Here is a 20,185-nt window from a genome sequence, read left to right as displayed (position 1 = left end):
GACTTCTCCGAGAAACATTCATATTTGCTATAGGCCTTTCCAGCAGTAACATCCTGCAGCAAATTATTTTTATTCTTGACATATGTAGGCTTCTTAAATTCCAACATTTTTGAAACCTCTGTGTTTCTCAAAAACGTTTTTAAAGATTCTATTATTGGGACGTAATTATAAAATATTTTTTATCCCCCCTCATAACCAAGTAAGATGTTTATTGGATGAACGTAATTAAGGGTTTCTGTGTAATATACTTTACGACGATATGGGCTTTTAAAATTTGTTTCGTATTCCAATAGATCGCACTCTTGAATAGTTTGCAAAATATTAGCTTGAGTTATTTCATCTAAATTCAAGATCAATAATTTTTCTTTCAATTTATTTAGTAAAAATGCACTTTCCATTTGCTTTAAACATTGAAACTCTTCTACAATCTCTTGAATAGTGGATATGGGTATCAGTTTTTTCGTTTCAAGTTTAAGGTAAAAAAGGCCTAAATTTCTGGCATATTCCGTTTCGGGTGAGCGAACAGTAATTTCAACAGAAGAAGTTGATTCGCGTGCTTCATTATTAGAAAGTAATGCATTAGTGACATTTTCTTCATTTGGATCAATGATGTCAGTTGTGGTATCCAAAGAATCTAAATCAGTCGTTTTCTGCGCAATGCTAATGAGGTCGTTGTTTTTGTGCTTTCTGAAGATATGCGATGCAAATGTAGATGCCACGTTAAACTTCAAGCCAATGCACCCAAACGGGCAGCAAATTGGTTCTCCTTGACGAATATGATTTTTCAAATGCTTAATATACGATACTGAATCCAAGTATGTCGACTTGCATCCAAAGACCAGACAAATGTTCTGGGGCTCAGGTGTAGAAAATGAAGATTTTTTAGATTGGCATATGTTAGCATATTCATTAGAGTTAGCCGGTCTTTTCCTGTGTTTCCTTTGAAAGTGACTTTTAAACGAACTGTAATTGCTGAAACGCCATTCACAACTTGAGTAATAGCACGAATAAACCATACGCGAAGTATGTCGATGAACTTTATAATGTTTCATAAAGTCAATGCAGTCAACAAATTGAACATTTTTTGGACCGCTCCATTATAATCTAAAATAAATACCTGACTATTAAAAATCAATAAAAAAATATTGTTCTATGAAAATTTTGCCAAAACAATTAGATATTAAGCACTTAGTATGGGTGTAAATCACCTTACGCGTATATGTAATGAGAATTAGTTTTAAAACAAAAACAAAACCACGACCATTATCGCGTAAGTAAAGTCAAAATTTTATTTACAATAAAAACCGACTAGTTTCGGCACAACTCTGAAGAACAGAAGGATTGTAAATAAAAATTTTACTTTACTTACGCGATAATGGTCGTGGTTTTTTTTGTTTTATATCTAATTCTCATTAATAAAATTAAAACTAAGACATTAAACTAGCCGTTTTCTCTTATTTTAAATAATATATTTTATTGTTTATTTTCTAAAATAAAAATTTGGTTTTTCTTAATGATAGTTCTAGTTCCGAGTTTGACATTTGTCTTTCTGAAAGATTCATACAAATTTAAAGACCTTTCTCACCCATTGATTAGTTTTTTATGACCGTAGTATATTGGGATTGCTTATTTAAACCGAAAACAATTATATTATTCAAAGGATAGTGGTGTAAAAAAATTGTCGTTTAACGTATTTATAGAGCTCGGCGTTTGGATAAGAAATAATCACTTTATTTATTTTTATCCACAAACGAAAATTATCCGGGAAAAACGATTATTTTACATGTTAAATTGCTATATAGCCGTGGATAATATCCATGGATAAACAGTTAATCATAATTTTTATGCTTAATCAAAACTTTACCGGTTAATTTATCTGTTTCGCCGAGCTCTACGTATTTAGATAGGCCAAGAATGTATTTCATTTTAGTAAGAGAAAATGACTTTGTCGAGATGGTCTCCGTCCCTAAAATACATTAGAATTTTAGAAAGTTAATCTAAAAATCATCTGCTAAATTTTTATAGCGACCATCACTCGGTGCTTCTGTTAAAGCCTAGTGGCCGAAATGTGAAAACCATTGATCCACCATAAGTTTTGCGGGTCTTTTTTAATTTTTCATACGTCATAAATCGATTTGATTAAGGGGAAATGTTAAAAATCTTATCAACATATTATTTCTCCTTAATTATAAATAACGGCATTGGACAGGGATTAAACTTAAATTAGGGACCCTAAAATACTGTTCGAACATTTTTAAATTTGGAAAATTTATTAATAAATATATTGGAAAAATATTGTAAATTAGGCGATGATAAGTTTTATGTCTACCCAGGTAATGGTGGACGAGCAGACGGCTGATAAGAGGGGGAGGGGGGTATCCCGCGAAAAATAGTGTGTTGTAAGAAAACTTTCATTGCCCGCGGCGTGGAAAAATTCCCTGGCTATTCCTACTAGCCCATGATTTTGTCTGGCGACGTGTGGTCACCTCTAGCATATTTTCTGCACGTTTCCTCGCGTTGTGCAATATCACTCCTCGGACGCTCTCACCATGGACTGTAAATTTTAGAGGACGAGTAAAGCGTAGCCTTCCCCTGTAGAATTTTATTTTCCCCGAACATCAATCACTTCGAACTAGAGAGAGAGAGTCCGTCAAGGTCATTTGTACCACGCATAGAGTTATATACCCCCCCCCCCCCGCATGTTATCTGGAAATCTGGCCGACCGAAAGACACGCGCTTTAGTTTTTTTTATGACCTTGAGCGACTCCCGTCAGCCTGATCGGTGAACGGGGCGTAAAATACCTCGGGAATACCGGTCCTCTAAAATTTACAGTCCGTGCTCTCACAACCGCCCTCCCTCTTATAGTTTTCGTCAAAGGGTAAAAACCGAAAAGGTTGCTTTTAGGTGAGACAGTTTTACCACTTTGCGGCGAAAACAGCGTTGCCAACTGTACCGTAATTGTAGTACATTTCGATAATGTTGTCTTTCGATTTTCTCAGTACAAATGTTTCATACACGTAATATACTGTATAGTACGCTTTTTGGGATAATTAAACAAATTATAAGAAAGGCATTTCCAGTCTGTTATATTACTCCTATTAGGCTAAGAATTGAAATATTATTCTCCTTGGATAAAATTCGATAACAATAATTTAAATTTTTGGACCAAGCAAAAGAAATTTCAAATTGGAAAAATTTAGTCAAAAAGCTTCAGACAAACAAAAACCGGGATAACGTTTTCTGTTAAATTATATTATTATAATACTTAAATACTAAATATGGTTTTCAGATTCCATGTATGGGTAATTTTAAGGAAGGCTCAAAATGTTTTTAAAATAGTAACAATAATTTCATTGTGATAAAGACTATTTGTAATTATGCACAAAACGTGTCAAATACCAAAACAAAACTTTAAGGGATCAAACGAGTTAAAAAGATTTTACAGTTGAGTTTTAAGAGTATATCTACAGTATTTAAGTAATTAATTTTATTTTAGATATGCAATAGACGTCTTTACAGTTCGTGCGTTTTAAAAATAAAGGGAATTAGAGTGCGAATGGAATTTGTCAAAAACCATTAGTAAAAGTTAGAATGAATTAAGGACGAGTTACTTCTTGAATATACTTCTTATATTTTACGTGAACAAGCGGCCTAATGCCAACTCGAAGAAAGTTTATGGTTGATAAAACCAAAACACTTTGTAAAGCCTAAAATCTTTTCTATAAGTAAAATTTCATTCCAAATAAAAATTTCAATAAAAGTTATAACAATTTAAGAGTTCTGTATATTATTTTCATAAAGACCATTTAGCCAAATTAGTCGGATAAACTAAGCATAAGGTATTTTCTGAATGTGGTAAATATTTTAGGCAAAAAAATTAATTAGAAACGACTTAGCCTAGACGTTATTCCTAATAAAGTAATACCCGAGACATTTAATAACCTAATTAATATATGCTGTAAGTTTTTGTATTTCTTTCAGGCAATTTTGTGAAAATGGAATTCGAGAAACCACCAAAATGTCAATTAATAAAATATGCTTATTTCAAATATGTGAGTAATCAATGGAAATAACGTTACCTTGAGATTACGGGTTAGCGTTGAACATGGGCAATCTTGAAATTTGTGGCGAGTTGCTGCCTCGGTCCTCGGCCGGTTAGAGAATCCGTTTGTTGCTTGAACCTGTTCGAAGAGAAAGTGGTCGCGAACGACGACAGTACTGACCAGCTGGACCTCGTTCCGCATTCTAAGCCCCCAGTCCCCCACCAAAACCAAATTACAAGAAAGGGTCGGGATGCCTAGCCATGGAATATGAAAACTCGGTACCGCGCTTACCTCGAATGCATGTCGTCGCCTGAAAGCCAAATCCATGTAACTATGTACACAAATCTTAAAAAGATAGTCGATTTTGCTTTCAGGTGGCGATATGCATTCCTAATACTTACAAACGCGGGAAGGGTAACAGGTTGTTTTGTAGAAACAGGACGATAAAATGCAAGGTTGGTAGAAGAAAAGCACCGGATAAAATGCACCTGCTCATAATAAACGTACTTTCCGTTTTTGTCGGCTTAAATACCTATATATAAAACTATTTAAATCGATTTTCGAGCTTTTTAGTATTATATTAGATATATTTTAAGAGATCTTACATTAGTTATACGAATATTTTAACAAAGGTAGCCTTTTTTACTTTAAAGTTATAGCCGTTCATAAACATTTCCAGTCAAAGCCCTAAAATTATAGAAATATATGTTACTTAATTAAGGGTATTAAAGTAAAAGTTATAAGAATTATTACGTAATTCAGTTTTAATTATTCTATACTATACCATAAATTAAATAAAATGAGATTGATACCGATGTATGAAGAATAAAAAGAGTACACAAACTGCTGGAATAATGATGAAAATAACAATGACTGTTTTAATTATCCCTAAAATTAGGTACAATAAAACGGTCCTCTTTACTCTCTACTCAATTATTTGTAGAGATGTCTGGTATTTGAAAGTGTAAATAATAGCGAAAGTGCTATCCACTCAGCCACCCGAAAACGTATTAAGCTCGTATAAAGCACGATATAGTGAAAGTGGGGAAAAATACGGCAGCGGCTCCGATCCACACTCGATAGTCCGAAACAATATGAAAAAGATCAAAGACTGTTTATTATTCATTGGCCTAAAAAGAGCTCTTTAAATCCCGAATTAAAGAATTTAAATAACTTTACTTTATTGAAATATGGGTTCAATTAGTTTTTTATTTTATAAAAATAATTGGTTATACCTTGTTTATATTGGGTAACATTTTTACAATATGGGTTCGTTAAGATTTTTATTTAAAATATAATGGTTCTCGCCTGTCCCCTGGCTTACCCTTTAAAGGGTTAAGAGGTCTGCGTTTGGATAAAAACTAATCGCTATATCTTTTTTTATCCACAAACGACGATTATCCGAAAAATAAAATTATTTTTTGCATGTTAAATTCCTTTCTATCCGTTGATAATATCTATAAATAAACAGTTAACCGCAATTTTTAATGTTAATCGATATTTCGGCAGTTAATTTATTTGTTTTGCCGACATCTAAAAGCGTTGCTCCCCACTCCCAAAAGAAATTACGATGTTCAGGCTTAGTTATATACAGGTATGAGTCATGCCTTTCACTTCCTAATTCCTCGCGTTCCTATTTTTTGTTACTTTTATATAATTTATTAAATGGAAAACATTTTCCTGCAACATAAATTTAATACTTATATTTATAAAATGTATGAAAAATAATTCTGGTTGAAAATCATTTATATGTGTTAAATCATTTAATCGTATTTATAAGGGCACTAAAGTTTAAGAAAACATACCTCTCGACAAATTAATTGAATCTTTTTCATTTAAAGTTTATAAAGTTTCTAAAACATTAGTTTACTATTTAAACTACAGCAACGCGGAACAAAATATAAAACAGCAAAGAACTGTTGTAAATACTGTCATGGTCGTTGAATTAACATATTGTTACTGTATAAATTACGAATTTACTGTTATACTTAAAAAAACATGTTAAACTCGTCTACATTATCGAACATTACTGTTTAAAAAACAGCTACGATTTTTTTTCACAAATAATAGTAATTACCTGTAAAACTGACGGTGCATTGCTATAAAACTAAAAAAACCATAGCTTGCTGTTTTAAAAATGGTCATAGAGCCTTCAAATTAACAGTTAGTTCCGAGAGTGTACCAAGTAAAATTTGAATCTTTAATTTGATTGGAATGTGAGATTGAAAATAAAGTTTATTTTAAATCAGTATTTAAATTCATCAACCCAAAATGGCTGTTTTTATCTCTGTGTCAACGCTGTTTCGTGAACTTTAAAAAAAAAATTGGGTTAGATTATTGACTATTTATATAAATCCTACCAAGTAGAATTTTAAGCTTTTAATTGATTGTAATGAGATATAGAAAAGTTATTTTAAATCAGTTGGTAAAAATAGCTTCTCTTTTATTGCTGTATCTTTTGTAAGTGATAATTTATTCTAAATTAAATGGTTATATCATCCAAAATACTTTTTTATGATATTGAGTTCAGTGTTGAATTCAAAGGAAGGTAATATTGACCAAGAAATTTTATGTTATATTTCGAATTACCAAACAAACTAAGGTAAACTTTCATAGAGTATTAGTAATTTATATGATACAGCATGGGCAAAATAATGTTGGACGGGTTTTTCACATGTCATGTCCTGGATTTATCATTATAATAATAATAATAATCAGCTAGGCTAATACCCAAGGCACCACCTTAGGCCTAAGTCATCAAGCGACTTTTGAAGCCATTAATTCAGGTGGCCGGGTTACAATGCGTAGGAGGGTGGTGACAAGCCCTGCATGCCACGCGTTCGAGTCAACAGCTTCCTACACTAACTATTACCCTTAACCTCAATAAGTTTTTATGGAAGGGGAAACCGAAGATCTCGGGTGAAAACCCCTTAAATCATGGATACAGTAATCGATTATTAATTATTTACAAAAACAATTAAATAGAAACGTTTTCGAACAGTGTAAAATGTAATAGAATACTTAGATATATTTACCTTTAAAAGCGATTCCAATTTTCTAGCAAAAAACGAGTAATGGCGACGACCAAGTAGTTTAGGAAGTTCGTTGTTCGGACTATCCGGCGAACAAGAGGTCCCTTCTTCTCGGTTTCTCGAGCTTGACGTCATGCCGCCGCGCGTAAGGAAAATTAACACGTGGTTTTTAAGGGTGTGATCGAAGAGGATGGAGCTTCAGATGAAATTCAGAGATTTCTCTGTTAGAGTATACGAGTCAGTGGCAAACTTGGTAAGGTCGCTGCCGTCGACGTCAGAGGATATTGGTTCAAAACCTTTGTAACGCATTAACCACCCACATTGATTATTTTTAAAATGACAGTTGTTAATATATTGGGAATTTTATTTTTCTGATAAAATTTCCTCGGTAAGGTATAGTTTCTTATATTTCGGTTATAGTTATGATTGAATATAATTATTTTTATTAAAAATATACTTTTTTAAGATTTTAAGAACAAGTTTTTATATATTTTAAGACATCACAATGAGATCTGCACTAAACACGCAATGTGCAATATTAACCTACATGAAATTAATATGGTAATTTAATTTTATTATTTCTAAATAAATATGTTTTTAAGTATTTTCAAAAGTATTATAATAGTAAAATCGCTGGTACATGGGTGCAACTTAATTTTGTTTCTAATAATTAATATTTTTTATAATTTATTTTAATATAATACATTATTTAATAGACGGACCTGTATCGTACCGAATAATCTTAATTATTCTATCAATATGTGCTAAAAAGGTGTCGGCATCACCTACACATCTTTGAATAAGTAAATAATTTTTCTAGTAATTAGAAAACTTTCATTTTAAAAACTTTTTAAATACCATTAATTTTAATAAAGAAATTTAAATGTGTCGTTATTTAACTTATTTGTTTATATAAGTACCAAAAAGAATATAACTGCTGGGAATCTTTCGGTTTTTTGTAGGCTAATTTACTTAGGTGATGTTTAAAGGGAATATAACCTGCAAAGCAATCTTAATGAAAGACCCCTTCAATTTTTCGAATTTCCCTGTACAGTGGCACCAAACATTTTTAAAGGCAAGAGCGGCCAGAGCTTCAAACGTTGGTGTTCCACACCAAATTCCTGAGGTTATATTCCCTTTAAGAGTTGAATGCCAACAATAATTCAGCACCGTCACCTCCACATCACTAAAACGGAAGGTCTGTGCTACTAGGGTAATATCAGAAAACATACTACAAGACATAGTGTTAAATTGTTAATCAGTTTAAACCAAAAGTAAATATTTACTTTTGGTTTAAACTAGTATAGAGGTTTAGTTTGACTTTCAGATTCTAAAACATTAGGTGAAAATGCGGCCTATTTAAATTTACAAACAATATATTAGACTTATCATGGAAAAATACGGAACAATGGCCACGGTCATTTTCCGGAAAATTTTCCGACTTACAACACTAGCTTGTATATTTAAAAAATTAACTTATTTCCTGCACGTTAATAAATTATCTATAACTATAAGTCTTAAAGTTTGTCCTTTTATTTATTTATTTGTATGTCATGTTCCTAAAAACTAGAGAACTGTTAGCTCTAGAACTTTGAAATTTTATCTCAATGTTCAGGGCCTGATTTCCAACTAAACGCGCCTAATTCCAAATACCGGACATGGTTATTAATCTAATTCAATTTTACTCAATTCAATTTTATTTTACTCGACTTTGGACTTCCCTTATCTCTTGCGTTCCTGGCGCCCGTCCCGATCTTGAAACTTTTTTACGGGTCAGTGTGAAATTCGTAGAAGGGGAGTTAGTGGGAAAGAAAGGGACATCGTAGAAGGGGAGGTTTAGTTGGTTTTTAGTTTCACATCGAATATATATATTCGAAGTGACACTATTGCTATGGACGGAATGTCGTAAAGTGTTTCTTTGTTTGTGGAAAGCTGCGAAATATAATTTTTATTATTGGCGTCACCGGGATTCGAACCCAGATTTCTGGCCGCGTAATCTCCAAAACCGACGCCTTTACCAAGCCTGCCACGCCGTTCTCTTCGAAATTCACCCTTGAACTTTTAGCCTTGAACAATTTTATAGTTTGTATAATTGGTCTAGAGATTTTCCGTCCCTCACGCGTGCCGTTAATTTCCGCCCCCTCCGACCAACCCCCGTAAAGGGAGAGACCGAACAAAACAAGTTGGTCTCATTCGATAGAGCTCTTTGACGCGCACGCAGTGCCGTTAATTTCCGCCCCCTCCGACCAACCCCCTTAAAGGGAGAGTGACCGAAAAAAGCAAGTTGGTCTCATTCGATAGAACAAAAAAAGTAAAAGATTGGAATCGTCTACGCTCGCGTCTACTTGAAAGAGTGAGACCAAAAAATCCAAAGCAGTCGAACTTAATGCGTGTTGCAAAAGTATGCTTTGCTAAAATCCCTCATGTAAAATTCAATGGGCTAGCACTTTGGCTAGGGCTTTTGCAACAGGCCCTTAAGCTGCAAAGTATGCGACCATGGGGACAGAATCTCCGTCTTGCCATATTCTTAGTACATAAATACATTCTTGCAGTAAGATGATTTATGCAGTTGTTAATAATCCATATTAAATATCCGGTCTAAGAAAATACCAATTTAATCACCGAGATAATATAAAATCACATGGCCTGAATAGCTTTTGTATTGGTTTGCACACCCGGGTATCCTGAGGGTGGGCGGTGGCCACTCTTTAACATAGGATGGTGAATTATATATCAAACGATAGGAAATCACATGGCCTCAACAGCTTTTGTATTTGTTTGCCCACCCAGGTATCCTGAGGGTGGGCGGTGGCCACTCTTTAACATAGGATGGTAAATTATATATCAAACGATAGGAAATCACATGGCCTCAACAGCTTTCATATTGGTTTGCCCACCCGCGTATTCTGAGGGTGGGCGGTGGCCACTCTTAAACATAGGATGTTAAATTATATATCAAACGATAGGAAATCACATGGCCTCAACAGGTTTTGTATTGGTTTGCCCACCCGCGTGTCCTGGGAATTCATTACAAGAAATTCTGTCCCATATAATTTAGGTGCTGTCGTAATAAATGAACGAAGCAATTTCTCTGCATAGTCTGTATAAATGTTGTAGAGCTCTGGACTAGCTAATATATAAATTGCGCAGTGAAGCATTAAAAAATGTTTCAGAATGTCTTCAGAAATTATGTTACGCCGTAAGACCACAGGACCGGTATATAATAGAAATTGTCGGAACTCTGTCGCTTTCCATCGATCAACGTGATTTATTCCTCGCGGTTTTCTGGCAAACTCACTAGGAATGAAATTTCTTATTTCATTTAAATTAGCTGATAGCATATTTTTTAAATTTGTACCTAATCTAACTGAACGTTTACCTTTCGAGATCCACGATTGTAAAAGCTTTTTCATAACGCCAAGACAAACTAAATGCATGTAATCATTTGGGAATTGTTCCACTACGTCAATATCAAGAGCTAATATTGGTGATGGATCACCAACTAAATGATGACTGGGGTATGTTTGACTTCTAAAATTTTCATTGGTACGTAGAAGACAATCGAGATCGACAAAAACTGTTCGATTTTCAAATCGATCTCCATGAACTATGCATTTATCGCACGAACAAAACCCTGTATGTCCTTTCGTATTTTTCAACAACGCTCTGGCTGGCGTATCCAAAATAAATGGGCCTTTGAGATTAATTATTTTTAGACTATTTTGAAACAAGAACCCATTGTCTTTTAGCGTTTGAAAATCAACTATAAACCTGTCAAGAAACTCAAAAAGTGATGGTTTTGAATTGCCACAAAATATGCCAATTGGAAATGGCTTTCCGATTAATCCTTCACTAAAGCTATACACGCAACCTAGAATGGGCCAAAACTGCATATTGGTACTTTTGTGAACAGGCATGCCATCGATATTTATTGCTAAAGACTATGGCCGTGTTGCTTTAAGATCAGGAGTAAATCACTTAAACTTTTGTTATCTTTATTGTGTTTTATAGCCCATTCACGAATATCATGTTCAATATTAAGTTCATATTCTGATATGTCCGACTCAGAACTAATACTAGAAAAATCATAAAACGGCTCAATACCATCTGAATCATTTTCTTCAAAGTTTCGACCTGCTTGTGCATTTTCTATAATTATATCATCAACAACGACTAAATTGTCAACCGTATGTAATTCTACCTGATTAATTTCTACATCTCTATTTCCGACTTGTGCATCTTCTGTAACTAGTAAATTGTCAACCCTATCTAATTCCGCCTGATTAATTTCAACTTCATCTATACTGCTTACGCTTTCATTATCAGTTACAGAAAAATCTAAATCGTCTTTCTCGGAATTTAAATCGTCGTTACTACTTTGCAGAATATTTTTTAGTTCCTCGACTTTGTTTCTAAGACTTTGCCTTTTAGAAATATTTGTCCTATTTTTATAAGGGAGTCTACGTTTTTCATCCATGAGGCTAGTCTTTTTTACTTATAAAATATATTGTCTAAGCCTAATTCTGAGATTTCGAACTTGAAAAAGAATCTACGTAGGAGGTTAACAATAAAACTTTTATCGGTCAAAACCTATTTCGGAATATATTATTTACCTTTAGAAACAGAAATCAACGTTGTATTAGCAGCAATACTTTGAAAATTATATTTAAGATCTTAAACAAATTATATACAATCGCGCCCGCCGCCCCGCCGCACGTTTACTCTTTGTCTTTCAAATTAATACAAGCAACCGTTAGGACACGGCCCCGTTAGGAAATCGAGAGCAGCGTTGCCAGATCAAAAAAAAATATATAAAAGCAGCGTTGCCAGATCGAAAAAAGAAAATTATGGTAGCCACGCAAGAAAATTATCATTCTGCACAAACGACAAGATCGCAGCCATCTACGCCATTGAAGAAGAGCCTGAAGAGGCGAGCCGTGCGCCGCGGATGAAAAAAAAAACCCTCGGGGGAGATTGTAGCAGTGCTGCTGTTTTTGGGCAACACTTCCTTTTAAGGCTGTGCGTTCAGTGTGGCAAACAATTTAATAGTATAAACAGTCACTATAATAGGGTCTACCTATGTCAAACCGTCTGTTGTTCCAGAGGTTGTGTTATTGCTGATCAGTCTTTCGGCGAAAGATGAAACTCAGAGTCAGACCGAGAAGGAAGACGTCTACTGTGAACCAAATTACCGTCGGCCCGACGTCTTTGAAAAATGTACGTAATATCGGTAGTCGGCATTTTGGCAGCTATAACGTGTACATACCGACTCAGAGTCAGACCGAGAAGGAAGACGTCTACTGTCAACCAAATTACCGTCGGCCCGACGTCTAAGAAAAATGTACGTAATATCGGTAGTCGGCATTTTGGCAGCTATAACGTGTACATACCGACTCAGAGTCAGACCGAGAAGGAAGACGTCTACTGTCAACCAAATTACCGTCGGCCCGACGTCTAAGAAAAATGTACGTAATATCGGTAGTCGGCATTTTGGCAGCTATAACGTGTACATACCGACTCAGAGTCAGACCGAGAAGGAAGACGTCTACAGTCAACCAAATTACCGTCGGCCCGACGTCTTTGAAAAATGTACGTAATATCGGTAGTCGGCATTTTGGCAGCTATAACGTGTACATACCGACTCAGAGTCAGACAGTCAAAGAAAATATCGTCGGACCAACTACTACGAAAATATTTAAAAAAATGGAGAGTCGGTATAACGTCGGCATAAGGGCTAAAATTAAACTCCGACCTTTTACCGACAGTGCGACCCTCTGCCGACCTAAATTCGGACTGCGTGTGTTACTGGGGAGTCCTTGGAACTGGGACCAACTACGGAAAGCATTACCTAACTAAACGGGGGAGCACCATCTCACTCTACCCCTGGAAGGCATTGCTAGATAAATATGATGAAGTGATGATCTACCACAACGAGGTTAAACGTGTGTTTAAGGAAATCAAAGAGACTGTACTGGGGAAAATAACTGATTTCATTCATAAGCAATGCAAGGGGTGTGAAAGTGATCATCCCAGCCAACGTCAGCACGATTGCCTTATGATAGATTGGAATTCCCGTTTAGAAATGCATTTATTTGACGCGATGGAAAAAATAAGTTATTACGAAATAACCTCGAAACGAGACACGTTTTTAAGCGAGGACTTTCGTGATAATATCATGTCTTTTGTTGTGTGTAATGCTAAAAAAATGTTGGATCAAACTGAGGATGTATACTAATAAATATTTTGACATACTTAAATCTTGACTCGTTATTTATTAAGATCATTTACGAACATGGATCCAGTGATGTTACACCCCTTCACTGGTCTCGTATCTGGACCTACTCAATGTGGAAAGTCCCATTTCATTGCGAAGCTAATTAAGCATAATGAGTCTTGCATTTCCCCTTTACCAGAACGTATAATTTGGTGTTATACGGAATATCAAAATGATTTATTTAATTCAGTTTTGGGAAGTAATCCAACAGTTGAATTTCACGAGGGTTTGTTAGACCCGGGTAATTTGAATCCAGCGATTAGGAACTTTGTGATTCTGGACGACTTATTATGCGAAATAGCCAATAACAAAGACGTCACCAATCTATTTATTCGAGGCTCCCATCATCGAAACACGTCGGTCCTGATTTTAATGCAAAATTTATTTTATCACGGCAAAGAAATTAGAACTCTCAATCTAAATTCGCAATACCTTATAATTTTTCGATCTGATAGGGACGTTTCAAGCGTATTGAATATCGCTAAACAAATATCCCCCTCTAATACTTAATTCGTCGTTGACGCTTTCCGTCAATCTGTAGCAAAACCGTACGGGTATTTATTCATTGACTTAAAACCGAACACCGCAGAAGAGTATAGACTACGAACGGGAATAATACCCGGAGAGGAACCCGCAGTATTTGTTCCTATATAAAAAATGGTGGTTTCAACTTCAAAAAGAGTTTGTAAAAACATAAACTTTCTGAAATATTTGAGCACTTGTAACGCTAAACAGAGAAAAGACATTATTAAACTAGCAAACCGTGAAGCTATTTTAGCGTTGGTCGAATGTTGTATAAATGTTCTACACGGGAACGTTCAACTAACAGATGGTCAGAAGAGTCGGTTAAAGAAACGCCGAAAGGTTTTACATCATCTTTACCAAAAAATTCCTCTCACCAAAAGAAAACAAATTATCGTGCAGAAAGGAGGATTTCTCCCACTGGTATTAGCTCCGCTACTTTCAATCGTCAGCTCCGTAGCTGGTAGTGCAATAAGTCGTGCTATCAACAAATGAATGGCTCGCAAAATGATATTAGTGTCTGAAGACGTGCTGCGTCGAATGAAAAACTCTACAGTAGAAGAAGTCTCCCGTGAACCGGAAATGCCTACGTTAGACAAAGAAATGAAAGCTATCCTTGAGACTTCAAATACAACTGAATCCGAGAAATTGACATTATATAATCAAACTTTACAGCGACATTTAAAATCTAACCGCAAACCAGAAGAAAAGCAGCGAGTTAAGAAAACTTGGTACCAGGATATCGCGTCTTCGGTGCAATATCTTTATACAACTGGACAATGAGATATATTAATTGGAATGAACTTGGTGAAATGGAAATTGGTGGACGAGCCGTCCCAGGATCAAACGTTGTCGATTTAATTTACGACGCGGTTAGAAAAACCAAAGCCGTAAGCGATCCCACGGGAATTAATAGTTTTTACGAAACGTTCCAAAACAACAATGCACCCAAAATATTTATTAAAAACCCCGCGAGAATAAACTTGTTAAAGTCATTTTCTTATAACACAACCACACCCAGTCGACAACCTTGGGTGACAATTTGAATGTATATACCAATAAAATGTTTAACGCAAGAAGCGAGTATTTATTTCAATAACCTTTATCACCATGGAAGGGTGTGCGGATAGTGTAGCTGTTAGTATGGTGTCCAAATTAACAAATTCGTTCTCCAAAAAACCCAAACTTTTAACAGCCATTTTATTCATGTTACTTCTTAAAATAATCAAATTACTAGATTTTCTATTATGGAATTACTTAGCGCCTACTTTTGGAAATTTTTACTAATTATGGATAAACTGCAAAATATTTATTATGATGTGAGAGACTCTGGGGGTTTCGTCGGTGCACGAGGATTATATCGTTCAGCTCGATAAAAAGGAATCAAAGTTACGTTGAAAATCGTCAATGAATTTTTAAGAAATCAAGATACATATACCTTACATAAGAACGCAAAATGGCGGTATAAAAGAAATAAAACAAAAGCATATGGCATCGACGAACAATGGCAAGCTGATTTAATCGACCTTCAGAAACTTTCGAGAAAAAATCAGGGATATCGTTATATTCTAGCCTGCATAGATGTTTTTAGTAAATACGCTTTCGTTGAACCGGTGGAAGATAAGAAAGGGGTTACTATCGTCAAATCTCTGAAAAAAATACTGGATGGTGAAAGAAAACCGAAACGATTGCAAAGTGACCACGGAAATGAGTTCGTCTGTCGTTCTGTACAGGAAGAGTTAGAAAAGCGAGGAATAAAATTTTTTGCCACAGACTCCGAAATTAAGGCAAGCATCGTTGAACGGCTTATTCGAACCCTTAAATCAAGAATATATCGATACTTAACCGGGAAAAATAAAGGACCTACGTAGATGTACTACAAGATTTAGTGCACGCGTACAATAACAGTTACCATAGATCAATTAAATGTAAGCCCGTTGATGTTACGAAAGAAAATTCGAAAATCATTTGGAAAAATTTGTATGGAGACATCGATTTCAGCCCACCAGTAGCTTATGATTTTGAAATCGGCGACATTGTAAGAATTAGCAAAAACAAGGGTATCTTCGAAAAAGGATTCCTTCCAAACTATTCCGAAGAATTGTTTCGGGTGATTAAGCGGCTACCGAGACACCCTCCGGTATATAAACTAGAAGCTTTAGATTCCGAACCCATTTTAGGAGTATTTTACAAGGAAGAAGTTCAAAAAGTGGGGAAAGACTTGAATACGTGCGCTTTTGAAATCGAAAAAGTGTTACGAAAAAGACTTAAATCGGATAATACCACCGAGTTACTCGTGCGTTGGCGAGGATACGGTCCACAGTTTGACAGTTGGGTGCAGGAAGTAGATTTAAAATGAGTTTCTATATCACGTTGACCTCCGATTCTTCAACCAAATACTTTCCTAATAATACGACAAGTAAATTTAGAACGTATCTCCCGGAGATGGTAAAACTAAACGGCCTCTACGAAGTAGCACTAACGGAAATAAGTTATCCTAGGACTTGGAATAACGTAAAGAAAGATAGTGCAATTCGAATTTGGTCCACTGACGATAAATCGAATGAAGTAGTAGCTATTATACCTAAAGGAAGTTTTTTAACAATTCAGGAATTACTGAACATGTTACATGTAGATAAAAGTATACTATTTAAGTACGAAGAACGATTAAAACGTGTTTCCGTTTCGTCTGGTTACGATTTCAAATCGATTTCCGCGGGTCATAAATTTAAAGTTGATATGCCCGGGGACATAGCAGTCATGCTAGGATTTACGTTGGAACCAAAAGAAAACTTCATAATTACGGATTCCATGATAGCACCTTATATGGCGGATTTGGATGCGGGTTTACACTCCTTATTTATTTATTCCGACGTCGTTCAAAATACGATCGTGGGGGATAGCAACGTTCCGCTTTTACGTATTGTTAGTGCGAAAGGAAAAGACGGAGAAACTGTGGACGTAGAGTTCTCTCGACCTCATTATCTACCCGTCGCTTCTTAGGAAATACAAACTATCGAAGTGAACATTATGGACGAATTGGGAAACCCTGTCCAATTCGAACGTGGGAAGGTGCACGTAACTCTACATTTCAAACCGCGGAGGGCCTGGCTCGCGCTATAACAACAGCGCGCGACCTCGAGTGACGATCATTTTCGTTAAAAGTAACGAACGATAAACATCATGACTCGCTTCAATGCCACCGCTGTAAGCGACTACGAACACTACTACCTAAATCAAGCTGGCTACGGCTCTATTCCCGTGTACCGAGGAATAGGGGTGCAGAGGGGATATGGTTTGGGAAACATACTCGCGTCGGCATTTCGTAGTGCCATGCCTTTATTTAAACGTGGAGCGCAATATCTCGGAAGAAAATTTTTAGATACCGGAGCGAAAGTAGTGACTGACGTCGCCAGTGGAATACCTATTAAAACAGCTCTGGCATCCCGATCAAAGAGCGCGGGTCGGGAAACTTTATTATCAACCGCGGAAACCATTAAAAAAATGACAGGGTCGGGGCAAACCACGAAAAGTCACTCGAGTCAAAGTCAAGAAAATGAAAACAACGTGTCCTAGTTACTCCGATATATTTTCGTAATGGCTCTATTACACCCGCATTCGAATGGATGTGTGAACTCTGAATTGGACCTTTTTCAAGGAGGTGAATGGGTCGAATACAATCCCATTTCCAGTATTTCCAACAATTCAGCGCTAACTTTCTGCATTAGTGGGAATTCAGAGACGTATATAGATTTGTCGCAAACTCTTTTACACGTACAAGTTGATGTCACGAGAGAAGATGGCGAATTCCCGAGAGCCGCAGTAATCGCGGCTGATGGTACCGTAACTACTGCCGCTGATAATATAGCACCTGTAAATTTGTTTTTACAAAGTCTTTTCCCCGAAGTTCATTTATTTTTAAATGAAAAATGCGTTACGCCAAGCGCTCAGAATTACCCATATAGGTCGTATTTTCAAACAACATTAACATTTGGAGACTCGGCTAAAACGAGTTTTCTGACCAGTTCTTTATTTTATCACGATACGCACGGAAAATTCAACGATTTCGCGAACAATAAAGGTTTCGTCAAAAGAAAGCATTTCGCGCAAAAAGGAACGATTGATATGATTGGAGGTCTACATTTGGACATTTGTCAGCAACCCCGCTATCTTCTTAATTTAGTGGATTTAAAATTTGTCTTTGGAAAACCAAACGTTGAATTTTGTTTACATTCTGACATGAAATGTAAACTCAACATAAAAATGGCCTCCCTTTATCTCAGAAAAGTTAAACTTATTCCCGAAATCCCTCTGTCACATGCTAAAGTGTTGCAAATGGCGAGAGCAAAGTACCCCATCACGCGTACCGAGTGTACATCATTCTCCATTCCGGGTGGAAACCAAAGCGTAGTTCAAGATCATTTATTTACTGGTCAAATTCGAAAAAGAGTCGTAATTGGAATGGTTAAACAAACGGCGTTTTTGGGCGGGAGTTAGATCCATAGGAACTATTTCCTTTAGTAAATCCATTAATAGACTTTCCAGAAATACGTCGATGGAATCCATCCCGCGATATGTAACTGGTGCATTCGGCTTTCCTGTTAAAAAAAAGAAAAACTTTAGTAATTGTTGAAATTTGTTTTTCAAATATTTCTCACCGTCCGGTCCTACAACCACGTAAGAAAAACCGCACGCAACATGTTCGCTAAGTTTCGTTGTGGATGACAATTTTGAATCCGGGAGACATGTATGGATTTTATCTATTATTGATTAACAATCGGCGTAAATCACGTATGGAACCTAAAAGTAATAAATTTGAGAACAGGAGCTAATAACATTTGATTGAATTCCTTACCTTTTGCTGCCATTCTATTTTCTCGAATTTTAATATCGGCTTCTTGAAGGGCATCTTAGTCAACTGCGGACCATGTACGTTACAATTTTCTACGTGTTTCCTATGGTTTGTTTCGGAGTGCGTACCCGAAAAACGATGTAGACAATATCTGAATACATGCACCTTTCCATTGTGCTTCGTGAAATGACTAACTAAGCGGCTTAAGTCCGTTATTAAGCAGAAATGATCGAAATCTCCAGATTTTAGAAAAAGTTTGTCAATCTGACGATTCTCCGGGGCCTTATGGTCACTGATATATAAAGGGAACACCTCCTCGTCATACCCGAAAATATTTATTGAAATGTCATTTTTCACTTCAATTTTCTTTAGTTTGTTAATATTTAACTGAAAAGGGAAATCGATGTCGCACAAGTCTAATTCATTCTCGTATTCCTCGTATTGTCCCTTTCTTTCCGGGTGAGCACTTGCCGGGTATAATTTTCCGAGCAGACACCATAAGAAGCATTTGTCATCTTCGGATTTGATATTTAAGACTCCTCTCTTACTTAATTTCGGAGGTATTTCAATGTAACATCCTGCGACAAGTGGCTGATATGAAATAATATCTAATTGGAAAAACAAGATGTGATCAATCGTCCAACCACTTCCCGCGTCTTGAAATTCTTCCATGGCCCTCGAAATCTCCTTCAATCCCGCGTCGATTTGACCCGGGATAACGTCAGATGTTAGTATAGCTTGGGTTTTACTTCGGAAGTATGGTAAGGCTTCAACCGTCTGACCATCCGGTAATTCATGTTCATATCTCACGCGAATAAACATGTTCCATTTAATCCCCCGCTTCTTACTCAAATGGTTTTCCAAATATTTAATTAAAGCAGGTTTGATTGAAATCTCGGGGTCCGTGTGCGTAATACGTGGCATATAACGTGAACTGACCACGGCGTCTTCAAGAGCTCCGAGTTCTTCGACGTCCCCTTCAAAGTCAGGTTTCCCGTCATCCATCGGTTCTTCTTCTTGAGGCGACGGCGAATTTTCTTCTTGCTGGGATGTGCCCGGTTGGGGTGAGCTCACTTCGGAACTTGAAGATTCATTCGTGCGAATCCGAGAATGCCGAATTAACCCCGATCTACGCGCGAAACTATTTTTACACTCCGGGCAAACATGTTTTCTTTTCGAATGTTGTTCCCTGATATGTCGATTTAAATTATTTCTCCTCGTGAACTTATTCGAGCAAATGGGACATTGGAACATTTTTTCGCCTCTTAATTGAATACGGAGAGAACTCCCATACTAACTGCTCTACTCAAACGAAGAGAGGAGCGAATCAGGGTTAGACTATATATCGGTTTTCTCTAGGGTGTACTTGGATACCCAAAACCTTTATGGAATATCTGGATGTTTAGGCAGAAGAAAATATGATAAAAAAGTATGTGAATAGATCCCCGTACCATAAAATTA

The 20,185-nt window shown here is 36.2% G+C and overlaps 2 protein-coding genes across 2 annotated transcripts; both read left to right on the top strand.

The window, feature by feature from the left end:
* The first annotated feature begins 14,651 nt into the window (after positions 1–14,651).
* Positions 14,652–16,231, top strand: LOC149939349 (uncharacterized). The gene is made up of 3 exons (XM_090179137.1): positions 14,652–14,762; positions 15,321–15,610; positions 15,733–16,231. Exons 1-3 carry the CDS (start codon positions 14,652–14,654, stop codon positions 16,229–16,231), a joined length of 900 nt encoding a protein of 299 aa, XP_090035263.1.
* Positions 16,232–17,469: 1,238 nt separating this feature from the next.
* Positions 17,470–18,369, top strand: LOC149939348 (uncharacterized protein F54H12.2-like). Its single transcript, XM_090179136.1, has one exon. It carries the CDS (start codon positions 17,470–17,472, stop codon positions 18,367–18,369), a length of 900 nt encoding a protein of 299 aa, XP_090035262.1.
* The last annotated feature ends 1,816 nt before the right edge of the window (positions 18,370–20,185 follow it).

The sequence above is a fragment of the Leiobunum rupestre genome, chromosome 6, assembly GCF_980474605.1.
Source record: "Leiobunum rupestre chromosome 6, qqLeiRupe1.1.hap1, whole genome shotgun sequence".
In the NCBI taxonomy this organism is placed as follows: Eukaryota; Metazoa; Arthropoda; class Arachnida; order Opiliones; family Sclerosomatidae; genus Leiobunum; species Leiobunum rupestre.
This window is presented reverse-complemented; position numbering and strand designations above follow the sequence as displayed.